Source organism: Cuculus canorus, chromosome 7 (assembly GCF_017976375.1).
Source record: "Cuculus canorus isolate bCucCan1 chromosome 7, bCucCan1.pri, whole genome shotgun sequence".
NCBI lineage: Eukaryota > Metazoa > Chordata > Aves > Cuculiformes > Cuculidae > Cuculus > Cuculus canorus.
The window spans coordinates 20,952,637-20,969,724 of record NC_071407.1 but is presented as its reverse complement, the minus strand read 5'-3'; the positions used below and the strand labels follow the sequence as shown (position 1 = coordinate 20,969,724).

Genomic DNA, 17,088 nt, shown 5'->3' with positions numbered 1-17,088 from the left:
GCCTCTTGATCCAGATACTCATGCAAATGCACAACTGGGCCACATTTTGTCTTTACAGGTTCTGCACGTGCAGAGTACCCCCTCAAAAGCATCTGTGAATGCTTCCCACTCTATCCATCGACCAGCTCACCAGCCTAGAAAAGTAATTTTCACAAGGCCTCAGCCTTTTACCTCAATACACCCAGAGCAAGAGGGAAGGCCCTCAAAGGGAGTTCCTTCTATCACCTGAAGCTTGCAGCTGGCCAGCCTCCTCTTCCAACAGCTGACAAAGACACTACGTCTCCCAGAGCAACTCCAGCTGCATTTGTGAGAAGCAGGCAGAGTACTGACAATGTCAACGAAAGGAGGGGAAGTCATTTTTCGTTATGGTAACCTCATGGCCCCTGTTTTACCAAGGAGATACACACTCAGCAGTGAAACATCTTGTGATAACCCCTCAAAACCATGCTATACTGTAGCATTTCCTCTTTCAATAGAGTGGAGAGAAGCATGCAGAAAAGCAGAAAGTCAGAAGAAAAAACACAGGAAAATCTAAGATTTGGAAAACTGTCCACACAGAATACATAAAGTATTCATCTCCTCCTTCCCTCCAGCCCCCTCAGCCCAAGCAGCTTGTCTACATGCACAGCACCTAAACCAGAGATTTTCGGTTCCATAAAGACAGTGGTCACATTTCATTTGTCCTGTAAAGTTGGAAGTTGTAATAAACTAGTTCTCACCTTCATTAAGGAAACAAGCTGGTTTTGTCACTCAAAGTTTTGCTTGAGCCAGTGTGTGCACACATCCTTATGCGCCTCTTAGGGAAGTTGTATACTTACACGTCTCTTAGGGAAGTTGTATCCTTACAAAGAACACAACTGGGTTATTAAGAGACCTGTTGACAAGACCAGTGTTTCAGTAAACTGTGAGAAACTAGAGGGTAAGTTGTGTTTACCTTTGCAACCAACAAAACAATCTATATCCTTTATACTAAAAAACATACATTACTCTACAATTCCTCTATAAAGCACACCTCACACGAAGTTCAAGGAACAGGTTTCCTTTGTTATATTTTAGAACTACAGACGTGTAACTGAAAGGAGAAAACGTCTTTGCAGCACGGTACAAGAGGCTTTCATGAGGCTTACACAAAAAATGTAACCCAAGTGAATTAATCTGTTCACTTTTCTTGTTGCAGTGTTCCCAATGCTGCTTCCAACTTAGTTTTTAATTTCACCTTTGAAATAAAAAGTTTTAGAAGAAAGCTAAGTTATCAAAAGTTGTTTACAATGCCAAGGGTAACTCCATGTCACTCCTTTAAGCACTAGAAGGTAGGGATGAGAAACTGGCCAATAAATACTGTACTTGGGTTGCAGGATCAGGAAACTCAGCACGTAGTTCTGAGAACAGTAAGGTTAAGAAAGGAAAGTCCGAAAAGCCACAAGAGTGTAGAGGACACAGAAAAGAAAGTAAGAAGAAAATATATTAAAAATACCAGACACTAGAAAAGAACAGTAAAATAAAAGCCTCAAGCAGCTGGGGTCTACAGTCCTCGCTTCAACAGTAGCTCAGGGAGATACCCTCTTGGTCTGTAATGCTGCAGATTGCATGAAGACACTATCCACAAAGACCTAAGAACAGGGAAGTTTCACAGAAGCTCGTCAATCTCCCCAGGACAAGACAACATGCAGTAATCCTATCACAGATTAAAGAGGAATTTGCAATTTGTGACCTCCTGCAAAACTCTTTCAAGCTTACACCTCTTGTCCATTCACTAGCAGCCCTGAGCCAAGAGCAGGACCTTTAATGTAAAGAACTGGATGCACCTGAGATAGTGACTCTCACAGCTGCAATGTACAGGGAAAAGCATGCAGCCTGAATCCAGCACAGCTTTCCCTCCAACCCTAGTAACAGACAGATGTTCCTCAAATACAGACTCTTCAGAATACCGTTCTGAGATTGTGCCAAATTCTGCTCTTAGAAACCTCATCAGATGAACTTGCACATCTTCATGGAGAAGATATGCCATCTTTGGTTACCTCATAAAGCACAGGTACCAACACTGCCCCTACAGCACTGTTACTTGTCTAGAAAACACTTGGTTACAAATCAAATGCACACCCGACTTCAGAGTTATCCTGGCGCAGTGAGTCTGCTGAGCTGCACAATAAATAAATAAATAAATAAATCCATGCAGCTAGCTGTCTGGGGGCACATCTTCACACTAGACAGAGTTATAGCAGTTTAAAATATAACTACACCCATCACAGCCCTCTTTCCCCTTCCTGTTTCCCCTTGTTGTCTTTATTTTCACCAGAGGTTATGGCCCACGCAGAAGAACCAGTGGAAAAGAGTACGTGTTTGGCTGTGTCAATGAGATGCAGGACCAGGATCTCTGCTTCAGCAGCTGACAACGGGGGTGTAAGCTCAGCTGTCGGTCCCTGAACTTCAGGATGATGAGGAACATTTATACATTTCACATTTCACCTACTGCAAAGACAGTAGCTGCCAGCTTAGGGGTGAAATTTAGAGTCCCCCTTATAACATAGATACCAGTTTATCTGACCGCATTTAGAATACACTACAAATACAAAGTTTATTTAGCTTGTAGTTCTTTCACTAAAGTCCAAGCAAACGTACCACACTACACCTCGAGCTAAATGCATGGCTGTTCAGAAACTGCAAGACAACTCATTAAAATTCTTTAAACTCTCAGTTAGCCTGAGGGTCTCAGAGGCCTACAGGTCAATCTGTGACAGGATTAAGCGTATAAACCTAAAAAAATATTAATAGCTGGAGTGCATAGGAACAGGACAAAGATGGGAAAAAGCTTCCTTCTTATGAGGAAGATACAGGGTTCTAGCCACTCAGACAATAGACACTGTGTACATGACCAAAATCTCAAGAGAGGCTGGAATGGTTCACTTTAACCACCTGTGCCAGGAGGAGACAACACATATTGGAAAAGCATATGCATGGCTGATGATTTTTGAAGCTGCCAAGAATCACATTAGATCTATCACTGATTCAAGTCTTCCAGAGCAATACATGGAGAAACAAATATTCCACTTGATGATTAATCATCTCTCTTCTTGCAGCAGCTCTTTGCTTCAATTTAAGCACAATATGTAACACTCGCGTGACAGAAAAAACTGTCCACATAAAAGCCCACAGAGCTGGAATTCCACCTAAGAGAGCTGGGCAGATGCTTTGGAAACATGCCACCAGGAGATAACTGTTTGACTGAAGGTGTGGTTCTACATGTGACTTCAGTAGATCTAAGGTCACATTATCAAGTGGAATACCACTCTTGCAGTCCAATGCTACACCAGATCATCCAGACAGACTAAAGGTGGAGAATAAGGCAGACCGTTCTATTTTGCAGTAGTCCATGCTAAGGTCAGTCTATGCCACTGATAAAACTTCCCTCTGTGAAACACAACGGCCACAGTTATTCTCAAGTCATGCCTCTTCCAGTAGGACTACTTTTTGCATCCAGTGTTCCTCAATAGCCAAGCTTTACTAAGTTTAACAAGCAGCACAGGAAAGAGTTCCTACAGAATTCGGGTCTTGTTCTACCTCCAAATGCAACAGCAAACTCCACAAGTACTGGAAATCACATTACAGCACTCCTTGTAGGAGTATCTTCTCATAAAGAACAGAATGTTTCTCTGGGAAGAGAGGTTACAGTTCCCAATTTACAGCATCTCCTTCGCTACTGCCTCACCTGCAAGTCTCAGTGTTGGGCTGACAGAGTAGTCCTGGCTGAAGCGCTATGTGCCAGAAACAGACACAGCAGATGCTACTGTCAGAGGAATAATTACCAATGTCACTGTACAATACAGAGCACCAGCAATTGAATCAATTGTTGTAGGAGGCACCTGAGATAAGATCACCACTGTCCTAGGCTAAAGGGTGCAGCTCTGTGACTGTCCTGTGGCTTTTGTGGTTTCTAGTGAAAAGTTGCCTTTAAAAGTATCCAATGTGAGTTAACATATTTTTAAGGGAGATGCTTGAGTTGGACTAGATGATCTCAAAAGGACCACTGCAACCTGAACAATTCTGTGATATGCTTTTAAATTTCATTCATGGTTTTGCCAGTGCAACAGAAGAAAGTCAGGAAGTTAATTCAATTCCTTGACATGTACAGGAGGGAGAATGATAACAGCTTATGCTGTTTCAGTTATGCCATTTCCCTTTCCAACAAAAGCTCACTGCCTTGGTTTCTGGCATCTCTCTATGAGCCTCTCAGTAGGTAGAATAACATTGCAGCACTTCAACTATCAGGGTCCAGCACAAGTCTCATCTTCCTTCTAGTTGCCCACTATCCTTCACATTCAGCACTTCCTTACAGCCATGTCTGATCCTTCTATTTTGCAAAAACTTTGCTGCTACTGATCTTCCTTTCTTGTCCATTTTACTGCCTGAAAGCTCTGCTCAGCCAAGGCTGCACAGCTGTTACATGCAGTTATCACCTTAGCAATCTCTGGCAGATGTCAACTTTCCTGGGTTTTTCCCTGCAAGAGATTGCTTGGGTACAGAAAGTTCAAATGCACTAAATAATTAGTAAATGCTTTAGAAACATCAACTTTTAAAGCAGGAAATTTGAAATTTTTCAAGACAACTTATCAGGGGCCGAAATAAACGAGAGAAGTAAAAGTGCATAATATAAAACAGATGCCAAACGAGCTTTGAGAACACAGGAGGAAGAGAAAGGTCACTGACTCCGGCTGTGTGGCACAGACACCCAGCTGCACAGCGCACACAGCACATTATAGTGTGATACCCAAGACAGCTTAAGTACCAGACTGGTCACAGCACACTGGATGACGAATATACTCTGCCAGACCTGAGGTGGCTTGTACAGTGCCATCCTGAGCATTTCCATGTCCTTAGCACTGTTAAGGTGTAGCCCGCAAAACTTCCCCACAGATAACTTTCATGCCCTCGGTCGCTTCCCACAATTAAAAAGCTGTACAAGTAAAAATGCTCTGCAGAAGAGCAAGAGTCAGTGCCAGCACACGGTCAGTTTACAACAAGGCCAGATGAGTGCTTCCTCATTTCTGAATTCATACTAAGCTAACAAAAATTAAAATAGCTTTCAGCATGTGATGTGTGGGGGTGTCATGTTCCCATGATACACTAAACAAACCACAGCCTAACAGCTGTACCAGAGGCAACAGCACAGCCTGAGCAGAGCCAGTGTGCAGGCTCTGGAGAGGTACTTGTGCTCACCATGTTCTGTGCCATATATTCCACTAACTCAGGATTCAGCTGTTAGGAAGCTGAAGCTCAGTCATTTTTGCATCAGGCTTAGTTTTCCAATGTGTGCCAACACTGCTATTGTAATACTGGTGAACACGTGTGAAGAGAAGCACTTCCCAGAGGAAGATACCCAGACAAAGCACTTCAAATATGGTCATAAAGTTTCTCTACTAAGTGCTGTAGGAACTGAAAGCTGCCTTAGTCAGGAAAAGTTCAGTTTGCTATAGGGAATGGACTTCGCTTAGACCTTCTAGAAGTGCCTGACTTAAAAGCCTTCATCTAAAATCCTAGCAATGAAGTCCTGGGAGGAGAGCACAGTCCGTGCTTCTCTATGGGAGAGGTCTGGTGTCACAAACACACTTACTTTAAGTCACTCATGCTGGGGTTGGCTGAAACAAAACTATAAAGTAGGTGCTATTTTTTATTACCAACCAAGAAGAAAGTTTTCACGGTTTCACTCAAACAGGGAACTACATACACCTGGGTTTGTCTTCTCTTTAGAGGAAGCACCAGAATATTTGCATTTGAGGCCATTCACAAAACTCAGTCTGTAGAATCACATGATGGAAGAGGTCACCTAGTCAATTTTTTCCCCACACAGGAGTAGGATCTAATACATTAATCCAAATGCTTTTGCCACTAAACCAGGCTATTTTGAGTAGGCTTTTCCTTCACAAGAGTCAGAGTGACAGCAGATAACTTGCCTTGACAATCTCTCTGATGTGCAAGCAGATGACAGATCACATCAGGTAGAGCTCCCACAACAGTAATGGAAGTCCAGAAATTGTAAACTTTTGTGTTTATTATTTGCAAAATCCTACAGCAGACTATACAGCAAATTAGTTTGGTTTTATCTTATTTTTTCTCTCAGTCAAATATTTTCTAAACATATCAAAGTCAGTTTGAGATCAATGTATGCTTGTTCAAATGAGAAAACAGAAAATAAGTTGATTTTTTAGCCGTTGTTATGTAGAAACAACAACAAAAATCCAAAGCACAAACTCCCTTTCAAAACGCTGTTTACACAAAGCTAAAGTACAGGGTTTTTTCAGTATAGTATATGCTAACTTTCAGCAGAGATGACACCTCTAGAGAAGGACTCTACGTCCAACTGTAGGGCCTTACCACAAAGAAGCTTTTCTGTAGAGGTACAGCAGCCAAACCGCTAAACAGTCAGACACACAGACATACTTCCCTAGCTGCTCAGACAGACAACACTGTGCTATTACTAAGACTCACCTCTGCTCCCTCCCAGGATGGACAGCTAGATCAGCTTAATACAATTAATTGACTGCATCCAACATGAAAGAGAGTGGAGGTTCGTCTTTAGCTAACAAGACTCTGCATTCAGCACACCACTGTCAACAGACAGGATTTCCCAGCATAAAAAAATAGATTTGGGGTGCTTACCTTTGACAAACACACTTTCTCTCTGTAGAGAGAAGCAGTTGATACAGAGTGGTTTCTAACTGACCCATTCCCTTCCCTTCACCTCAAACTCTCTGACTTTTGATAAGCCCAAACCAAGCAAGATGGGTGAAAACTTCTCACTAGTAGGGATCCACTTGGCTATGTGAAACCTGCCACTACCGCCAGTCCATGTAATGAAGGACAGAGATCCTCATGTCTCCCCACTCTACCTCCCGCCCAGGAATCAGAAGCCTTACTCCTGCCCTGTGTTGTGCTTTGTACACTCGGAATGCAGCAAGCCAGGAGAGACTGGTGAGAGATGGCTCCAGGAAGAGATTGCAGGATCAACATCCCTTTATACCCTCACACTCTACAGCTATGCTAGCACTTACTCCTATTTTGTCCTAAAATAACTCTGATAGTCCTGAGACGTTCAGTAAAACCACTAATACCAGTAATCCAGCAATAATGCTGTTTAAACGTCCCTAACTTTGAAGAGCATATTTAAAATCAATAAAGTACTGGTGCTGTGCTCTAGACCAAAGTTTGGAGGAAAACAGTAACTACACTTTTGCCAGGAAATGTCAGAAAAGCTAATTTAATCTCTGGTCAGGTTTGGGTTTGTTTTTTTTTTTTTTTTTGTACAAAAGCTCAGCCACTGTTTTCTGTCTTCTTCAAGGCTGAAAGCAAAGGAGTCAGACCACTTTAGCCCTACATTATCTATTGGGAAACCAAGACATTTCAGGAGTGTTTGAAAGAGAGATGCAAAGTTTAGGTCACGCAGGTTTTGAAAAGCAATATGAAACTTCTTTTGTGACCTGGTTACTTGAGAACACTACCTTTAGCACAATCCCCAAGTCATCTTTTTTTCAGGAGGACTGTTCTGGCCAAGATCATGTCTTTCAGAATTTATCTTTATTGTGATAGCTTTGTCATCGTGATTAGTGCCATTGTTATTCTGGCATAAAGCACCTTTATGTGCACAACACCAGACACACTAGGAGACTGCACTGCCTCGTTTATGTCACTGAATACAGATAAATCTTAGTCCAAGATGCAACCAAGGACTCAAATCCTGCTAAGGCTGGCAAAGAATACCATAACCCTAAGTATGGTAATGTGATGAGGTGATTGCTTTTAGACTAGTTGGGTTATTTTCAAAGCCATCAGTGCAATTCTCCAATTAGGTAACAAGACAGCTGAAGATAGCATCCAAATTCAGAAGTTCTCTACAAGTTACTGGTAATCTCTGCTGAATTAGAGACCAATTGACTAGAAGCAGGAAAATCAGCTTTCAAAACTTCCTAGTTTATAAGGGTTGTGCAATTTGCTTTAGTTTTTTTCATCTCAGAAAAACATATTACCAGTGTAAAAATAATTAATATCACGTAAGTCCCTCTTTCAACCCCTGACCAGGGAGTGCAACTCCACAGCTGCTACCTTACCTTCTGAAATAGCCTTCTTGACAGCTGCAAGGTAAGCATCAGGCTCATCATCATTTGTGAGTTCCTGCCACTGAGACCAGTCCTTGAAAAAGGTCAAATAGTCATCACAGTCCGTAATACCGCAGAACAGCTTGACCACTTTGTACGGGGGCCATAAAGCTTCCTGGAGGCTTTGCAGGACGGGAGGGAGATAAAAACTCTGCACCAGCTCTGCAGACAGCAAAAGGATGATGCTCCGACTTTTGTTGAACAGGTCCAGATCCTGGTGGGAGATGGCAGACTTGCCCTCCAGCTGGTAGCTCAGAATCCGATGCTTTCGAATGTGCCGAGTAAATAGGAAGAGATTCTGGAGGTACTGACACCATTCAGTGGCGTCACTTGCATATAAAATCAGCACATCATATCCTCCAGGGGCTCCTGTACAGGTGCAAGATGATCACAGGGAGGAGGATTAAATTCAAAGTAAGAAATGACCCACAGCTTTGCAACAAAAAAACTACAGGGCTGTCCCTATAATTCATGTCAGAAGTTCCAAAGCACTTCAAAAGAACAGGAGATACATCCAAAGTGAGGTGTTCACAGCCACAGAGCGATTCTAAGAGTAGTTGAACTCTTAATTGCATTCACCCCACTAAAATTTCAGTAGTTTTTTTCACTCTCCAAAACCTACCTAGGAAGAAGGGGATTTCCTGTGTAATTTCAAGTGAAACAAACCACATGTGGAGATCTACAGATTTAAAGCACATTGATAGGAAAAAAAAAACCTCACACAAAAACCTGACCTCCAAAACAAACTAGCCTGAAAAGGGAGTTCACCTTTGCATATGAAGAGAAATAATTTTTGGCAGCTATAGGGTCTCCACCACACAACTCCAGACCATGACATGCTCAAGCAGAGAAGAGACTAAAGAGAACATCTAAAATAAGATAGGCCTTCATTTAAATGAGGTCCCACAATGCTTACAGGAAGTCACTATGGCTTCCATGGTGTCACATCTGCTCTCACTGCAGCAGAAAGCAAACTGCCTGCAGAGTACGCATGCAACAGAAGGGTACTCCAGCCCCAAAGCTCGCAGTAGAGCAAGTCTATCATTCAGGCTGCAGACACTTCGCAAACCTGTATTAGAGTCCTTCCTCAGCAGAAACTCTCCATGGCAAGGGTTGCGGTTTGGGGCTCCCCACGGAGATGTGGCCATGGAGAGTTATCCTAGATCTCCCTCTAGAACTGTCGTACAGAGATTTCCCAACCATTTTGCCATGACAAACCCTCTCTGCAGAGGGGAAGAACTAATAAAATAGTGGTGGCCATGACACAGCCCAAAAAGTTGACTTATTCCATAATTCTCTAGAGACAGCTCCTACCTACACACTCATGCTTCCTGTGCTCTGGAATTAAGGCACTTTTAAAACAGCTTCCAGCTTGCTGAGAAGATCATACACAGATTGAACCAGCATGATGGGATGCAGGACTCTCCCACCAATCTCAAAAAAACTTTTAAGCCTAAATTTAAATTTCGCATTCACCTGTGAAGAAGTTTACCCAGATTTGAGGATTACAGCTCTGGTCCCATGGTAAAATTTAAATCTTATTAGCAAATTGTCTTCTAATTCCAGTTTAACTCTTCGAAAGTGTCAACATTTCCAACCTATCTCCATCCAGAAGCAAGCAAACAAAGGCAGATTTTTCTAATTAAAGTAGAAGGCAATGCCTAAAATTTGGCATGCCAAAATGAAACACCTGCAGAGAGTGAATTCACCAGAACTAAAGATGACAGGTTTGCATTCCCCTTATTAAAATTCGATCAAAACTGAACAGCCTCCAAAGACTCCACTCTGTCACTCTCCCCAGAAGGAAAAAATATGTCTAGGCTACAGTACCCCAGCTCTAAACCACACAGTAGCCAACTTTAAATTGTACTTGAGCAGAGGTGGTACAGTTAAGAAGCGAATTGTGGAGATGTGCTCTATGCTCAACCAGTAGCATTATGGTTACCGGGCAGTGAAAGGATGATGTCTTAGCTATGGAAATCACAGACACTGCAGTTCAGCAGGATTCACTAGCATCGCTGCATGTTTCTGGGTGCATATAGCTCCTGTACCCCAGATGGAGGCTTGTAGGAGACGGCACTGTCGGTGGAGGTGATCCAGCCAACTCATAAAGTATACAAACACAGTCAAAGCCTCCGGACCTTTAAGCTAAGAGTGCAGAACTTCTGTGAAAAAAGGTGGCTTTCACATTAGTGAGAACATGTCTATTGCCAAGATATTGCTTCCGGCTGAACACCAACTAACAAAGATGACAGAATCACATAAGCAGAAATAGGAAAAGCAAGCAGAATTCAGGTCAGTTGTTTTATTCTAGAAAGGAAGGAGTATCAGAGACTTCTGCTTCCAGCACCACGTGTTGATTTACATGCAGTACAGTGGGAAAGGGCAGCACAACTATCCTCCGAGAACAGAGCCTACACGGTGCAGCACAGTCATCCGAGCCCAACCGCATCAGACAGGGAGACAACACAGCAACTCTCTGAGGTGCACCCAGGGCTCCTAAAGTCCTACTGTGGTGCTCTCTGAAAGAAGTCCCACCTCAAGACTCTGGGGAGAGTGGCAGTGGCCTCTAGGGCATTTTAACATTCTGTAAAACAGAAAACCTCACCCTACCATGCATTTTTAAAGAGAGCATAGCTTCCACAACTAAACCTGCTAGCAAACAGGCCCTCCTCCAACTCTTACAATGAAAGGAAGCAGCCACGCTTGGACAGGACGCAAGGCAGGGGAATCACTGACTTTAAACATGCCTTGCATTGTAGGGGCACAAAGTATGCTAGAAGCCTCCCTTTTCCAATACATAAGCAAAAAGTGTAACTTGACAGAATCTACGCAAGTTCCCCGTCAAAGTTCCCCGTCAGCATTTATATCCCCAGAGACAACACTGCCCAGCCCATCGCAGCCTCTGCACCCAGCAGGAGGGAACTTCACCTAGTGTTTAGGAAAGGTATTGATTCCCTAGAGAGCATTGGCTCTATCGGCGTGCCATTCCCCCTAACAGAGCCGTGCCAGCTCTCCCTAGGCTCTCTCACCTCAACTCCTATAGCCTTTTACACTTCTACGATAAACTGAGGAACAACGTTTTTAAAAGGAGAACTGAGAAACAAAATTACTGACTCCACTTTTAGAGTCAAGGAAACACTCTATGTTCCTAAGCAAAAACACTGGAAGCGGGTCTCCGATTGCTAAATAAGCTTAAGTCAGCAACAGGACTGTTTCAAAGAAAACAAAAATCTAGAAACAGTTGCAATTGCAACATCCCCTTTTAAAAGAAAGATGACCCCGGACTTGCTTTCCTGAATCACGCTATTATTTGTCTAACCAAATAGCTCACTTTGCAGCACCAACTACTGCCCAGTCCTCAAGGGAAAACGCAATAAGTGGAGAATACAGAATGTTTCAGGGAATGTTTCCCACAACTTTTCACACATCATTTAAAGAAAAACACAGCATATATTCTGCCTATTGTACAACATAAGGAAATCCTGAGGTGAACACCAAGCATTTCATTTCTTTAAGCGCTAACCTTAGATGGATGCTTGGACAATGCATTCAACAGCCTGGTGTTGGAAAAACAAACACAAGGAAGTCTTCAATTCAAGTAAGAAAGACATGAATGCTATATGCAATAGCAAGATGAAGAAAGATTTGTGCCACCCAATTACTCAGAAAAATTTCATGCTCTGAAGTGTAACCCAGTTAAAATTTAAACAATGTCTTGTTTCTGCATTCCTAAACTTATGGCATAAAAGTGACTTTCACTTCTGTTGACAAAATGTCAGCAATTTTAACTATTATTAACTATTTATTTCATTGAAAAAATATCCAGGTGCAGTTCTACAACAGTTTGCAATGATAAAATGTAACCTTTGGACTCCCTTCCAGCTGTAACTGCCTCTTCAGCGTTTAGTTGCACAGTCCGTTATGCAGCTATGAAAAAGACTGATGAGATTACAAACCAGTACTATAGAAATGCAGAAGACCTCTAATTGTGGTGGAAGGCCTGCAGGCTAAATAGTACAGAGACAGAGCATGACATAAAGCTTTCTGTAGTGTATAAATTGCATACAGAATGGAAGAGGATAAAGCAACTCAGTCAAAATCACATAAGGTCCATGGCAAAAAAAAAGTATCTTATAGTGATGGACTACATCATGGCTTCATGGTCCTCTCTGAGAAGCAAACAATTGAGGTTCATCTTCGGACCAAGTCCGTAGTGGGAGCACTGAGGTGACATTCTTTTATTTCAGAGCAAACGGGAGAGTTGTTTATGGCCATAACGCAAGGTTCTGATTACCGCTGAAATAGCTAAAGAACACTGCTGGCATATCAGGTCTGGGTAAGACCACATCTTGGCCGCTTAACACTTCCCAAATTTGAATTGGATGTCATCAACTAGTATTACCTAATATTTCATTCTACTAGCCAAAATGTTTGACTTTTTTTCAATTTACAAATCACAAGTAGTTTTCTGTTGTACTTGTGGACCTCTAAATATACATAGCTTTTCTGTGTCACCTTTCACATCCCTCTCCTAAGCAGGCTTCCCATTGCCCATAGACCAGATAAAAATTCAACTAAATCTTTACTCCAGCTCAGATGACCATATGCAATGGCAAGTAAATCTATTTTCATCTGATAAAATAAACCTCAAGATGTGACGTAATGAAAAAGTGCTACAAAGCTTGTTACAAATTTGCATTGGGATTTATGTGTGTGGAGGACACACAAATACAGCAGCCCAAAATATCAGTCTTTGACAGAGGATCCACTTACTATGAAAGACAATTGTTTATGATATAAAGGAAACCAAACCCAAGGTGTCTTAATAATCAGGTTTTGAAGAGAGAGTACTTTCAAGAGGTATTAGAAACTACTGGTGGGTCATTAACAGTAGCCTGCAGCACTTTTCGTGTTTCAGTGTCTGAAGTGTGTGTATTTAAGTGATGTGTGAGGAAATGAATGCATTCTTTGCCTAGCTGGAATGCATAAATAAAGTAATAGTGATCACATGCAATAATTATTAACATCCTGGTGAGACCTCTCACTTTGAAAACTTTCGCTTTAAACAAAGTGCTGCAAACAAGCAAGAAGAAATAGCAGAATTAAAGTAGATAAAAGTTTTGCCAATCAAATTTCAGCGATAGGAACACAAGATTTGTATTACAATAAGTGAACCTAAAGCTGTTTTACTTTGAAGAGTCTCTGTGAAATCACCTTCTGTTCAGAAGGAGAAAAGTAGTTTTGCCCACAAGTCTCCTGAGGCCCCCATTTCACTTATTTTTACATCACAAGGAGATACGCGTCAATGAAACACTAATGTTACTTCACACTCCGCGAATGGCACATTTTTTCCTTTTTTAGATAAAAAAACGTACACTTCCCTGCAGGGAGGGGAACTTGCAAATTGGGTATTAGCAAGACTTACACAACATAGACCAAACCCCTCGCTCCCTGGAGTTCCCAACTCTATTCTAACCAATTTTATCCACCCATACATTAGCTAAAACCTTTCCACCGAGCAGCCCAGCTCAGTTTGTGGTCCTGTGCCACTGTGGCAAGGGGCATCAAGTTCAGCCTTGAGAAGAGGAGGCTGAGGGGAGACCTTATTGCTTTCTACAACTACCTGAAAGGACGTTGTGGATAGGAGGGAGCTGGCCCCTTCTCCCAAGTGACAGGGAACAGGACAATGGCCTCAAGCTCCATCAGGGGAGGTTCAGACTGGATATCAGGAAAAGATCTTTCACAGAAAGGGTCACTGGGCACTGGCAGAGGCTGCCCAGGGAGGTGGTGGAGTCACCATCCCTGGGGGGTGTTTAAAAGACGAGTAGGTGCTCAGGGACATGGTTTAGTGGCAGACGGGAATGGTTGGACTCGATGATCCAAGAGGGCTTTTTCACCCTGGCGATTCTATACCCCAGGAAGGAACTACGCAAAGGCAAGGCGATAAAGCGGCATTTAGGAAACAAACTACTTCCCCTCAAAACATCACAGAAAATCATGCAGGTGGCAAGGGCTGAGCCGGGACAGATTCCTCCATGGAATCCCCTCCCTCGGAGCCGGCTGAGCCGCCACGCCGGGCTGCACGCAGGACACGGCTCTGCCAGCACCTGCCCCGAGCACAAGCCAAGCCAAGCGAAATAAAGTGGAAGCGCAGCAGCCGCCTGCGAACGAAGCAGCCGCCGGGGCTCCCCGTGGGACAAACCCCCTCTACCCCCCACCCCTCCGCCCTTTCCCAAGCAGGGCGAGCAGCCCCACGGCCGGAGAAGCCCCGCTGCCCCCGGGGCGAGCGGCCGCACCTACCGGGGCGCGCCATGGTCGGTGCCGGTCCCACCGCTCCGCATCGCTGCGGCCACTCCTCGCCCCGCCCCGGCGGGAGGCGCTGCGGGACGGGCTCCGGGCGGCCCCGGCTCCCCTCTTCCCACGGGCTGTGCCGAGCCGGCAGCGCTGCGGCGGGGAAACCCCCGCGTCCCCCTCCCTCTCCCCGGTGCCGAGAAACCTGGAGCGGTGGGTGTGGAGGAGAACGGGCACTACCTGCTGTGTGCGCACCCTTAGCCTCGGCATTGGCTTCTGTCCCCTAGGAGCTAGGAGTTTTCTTTTTCCTGGGGAAAAATAAGTTGCTCCATATAAAGAATGAAGCAACTCTGTATTCTGTGTTTTCCTCCAGAAGATGCAGTCTTTTAGCTTGGGTTTCCCTATGACCATGCTCACGTTGGACAGAGGAAGGACTCTGCTGGAGTTCAGAGTAGGACTTGATTTCATTTTGTTGCTGAAGACAAAGCAACAGATTCTGCCTAAATAACTATTTCAGGGAAAATTATAATTAATTATAATTATCCCTTTGCAAACTTGGAAAAAAAAAAACTGAACCAAATTGCATTCAGAAACATTTCTTTGGTGAGAACCAGTAAATTCTTTCATCGATGCACTTCGGTACAGCAAAAGCAGATTGCTCATAATTCGGTTTCCCAGTTAAAACACTTGCTCCCAAACAGTCAGAGGACATTCCATGTGCAGCTTAATGTCACAAACTCTAATGCTACAGAGCTAGTTACAAGCAGTAAGAAAACAACTGTTTCCTACTAATCAACTCTACCTTAGAAGTTAATCAAACTCTCCTCTTGACCTCCACATCTTTCTTTACCCAAAACCCTACTATAAGATTACAAACTGTGCCATAGCCTGTCTCCCAAAAATACAGTTTGCTCCCACAATAAGAAAGTCTTAGGATAAAAACCACTCCTGATGATACAGCCTTATGAGAAACTCCAAGTAGGTGGAGAAGAAACCAACATTTTCATGCCCGATTCCTCCTGAAAATGTACTACAAAATAAAGAACTGCTGGGCACTGAAGAAGTGTGCAAATACAGAATCTACTTGGGATTTATGTGTGAAACAAAAATGTACTATCTGGAAACTGGAGTCTCTACGCAAATTCTTTGACTGTCGTGGAATAATATTCATATTAAGAACTAGTAAAACAGATAGATAACCATGTGTATGACTTTTTAATGACTGTTGCACATTATTTCCCTTGTTGTTTATCTTCTAACTTCCAGAATAAAAAGTTAAAACCAAAATAAGCACTCTCACGCTACTTGGAACAAGTTTCTACAGTCTTGCAGCACGTACAAAGCACTAGTAGAGTCAGCTTCCTGCTTAGTAAGAACCCACAGGGCTTCTCCACATGTGCCACCATGATCCAGGATGCTATGTATTTTATTTAATCGATGCAAAGCCCACAAGAAACCTCTTAAGGGTTTAAGTTTCCTAACCCACTAAAGTGAAATTAATATGCTTTCCCAAAGAAGCTGAAGTAAAATAACTGTGCCATGGCAATATACAACAGCTGAATGAAGTCTCCTTCTCAGAGCCCTGAATACACTAACAGGCCATGCTTGTCCTGACCAGTCTCACCTGGGGCTTCCACACTTACCCTCTGCCCATAGACCAGGAGCTCCATTTAAGGTCAGGCCTTAAGCTTGTCTGTCTTATTTTGTAGGTGTGTTTGTTTCAAGTCCTATCTCTGACCTTACCTCCTTGCTGTCCTTCAAACCTATGATGCAAGTAACCTTGTCCACAATTCTCTCTCTGACTCAACCTTATAGACAGTCCTTTTAAACCCAGTGTTATTTTGACCCTAGCCCCTCCTCCGGCACCATAGAATCATGGAATAGTTTGGGTTGGAAGGGACCTCAAAGATCATTTAGTTCCATGCCCGCCTCCCCCCACTGTGGGCCATCCCACTAGATCAGCGTGCTCGTGGCCCCATCCAACCTGGCCTTGAACACTTCCAGGGATGGGGCAGCCACCACTGCTCTGGGCAACCTGTGCCAGTGTCTCAGCACTCTCACGGTGAAGAAATTCCTCCTCATATATAGTCTAAATCTGCCCCTCTCCAGTTTATAGCCATTGCCCCTCATCCTATCACTACAAGCCTTTGTAAACATCCCTCCCCAGCTTTCTTGTAGCTCCTTCAGGTACTGGAAGGTCGCTACAAGGTCTCCTCGGAACTTTCTCTTCTCTAGACTGAACAACCCCAACTTTCTCAGCCTCATCTACCTTTGTTCCTGAATAGCCTCCTCGTGTGGATCCTAAACCATTGCTCACCGATTGATGCTGTCAGCACCCTGCTCTGCCCGCCGTGCTCAGCCTATGAGGCACTGCACCCTGTTGGTGAGAACCGAGCCCGCCCACAGCCCCGGCTGCCCCGCTCCTTCTGCTCCCCGCTGCTCTCCTCCCAGCGATCCCATTCCAGACGGATCACAACTGGGAGCCGACTGACAGGAGAAGGGGCTTAAGCGGACTGAACTCCACCGTCACACGCGCGCCCCGAGCTCCCTGGCAGAGACTGTCCCGGGTTCCCATCTCCACCTCGACACCCGCCGCCTAGTCCCGGGGCTCCTCCACACCCTGCACACGCTTCCCCCTCTTCCGCTG

General features: G+C 43.9%; 1 protein-coding gene across 2 annotated transcripts in view; it reads right to left on the bottom strand.

Annotated features, from left to right (window-relative positions):
* Positions 1 to 14,559, bottom strand: part of PIK3AP1 (phosphoinositide-3-kinase adaptor protein 1) — a 38,931-nt gene extending 24,372 nt beyond the window's left edge. Inside the window, exons 1-2 of one of the 2 annotated variants that reach the window (XM_054070817.1) lie at positions 14,451 to 14,559; positions 8,100 to 8,516 (exon numbers count right to left, since the gene is read on the bottom strand). In XM_054070817.1, coding sequence (XP_053926792.1) covers positions 8,100 to 8,516; positions 14,451 to 14,463 — 430 coding nt within the window. In that variant the 5' untranslated portion in view covers positions 14,464 to 14,559. Of the gene's footprint in view, positions 1 to 8,099; positions 8,517 to 14,450 lie in introns of those variants that run through there. The other variant, XM_054070819.1, reaches the window with a different exon arrangement.
* Between the last annotated feature and the right edge of the window lie 2,529 nt (positions 14,560 to 17,088).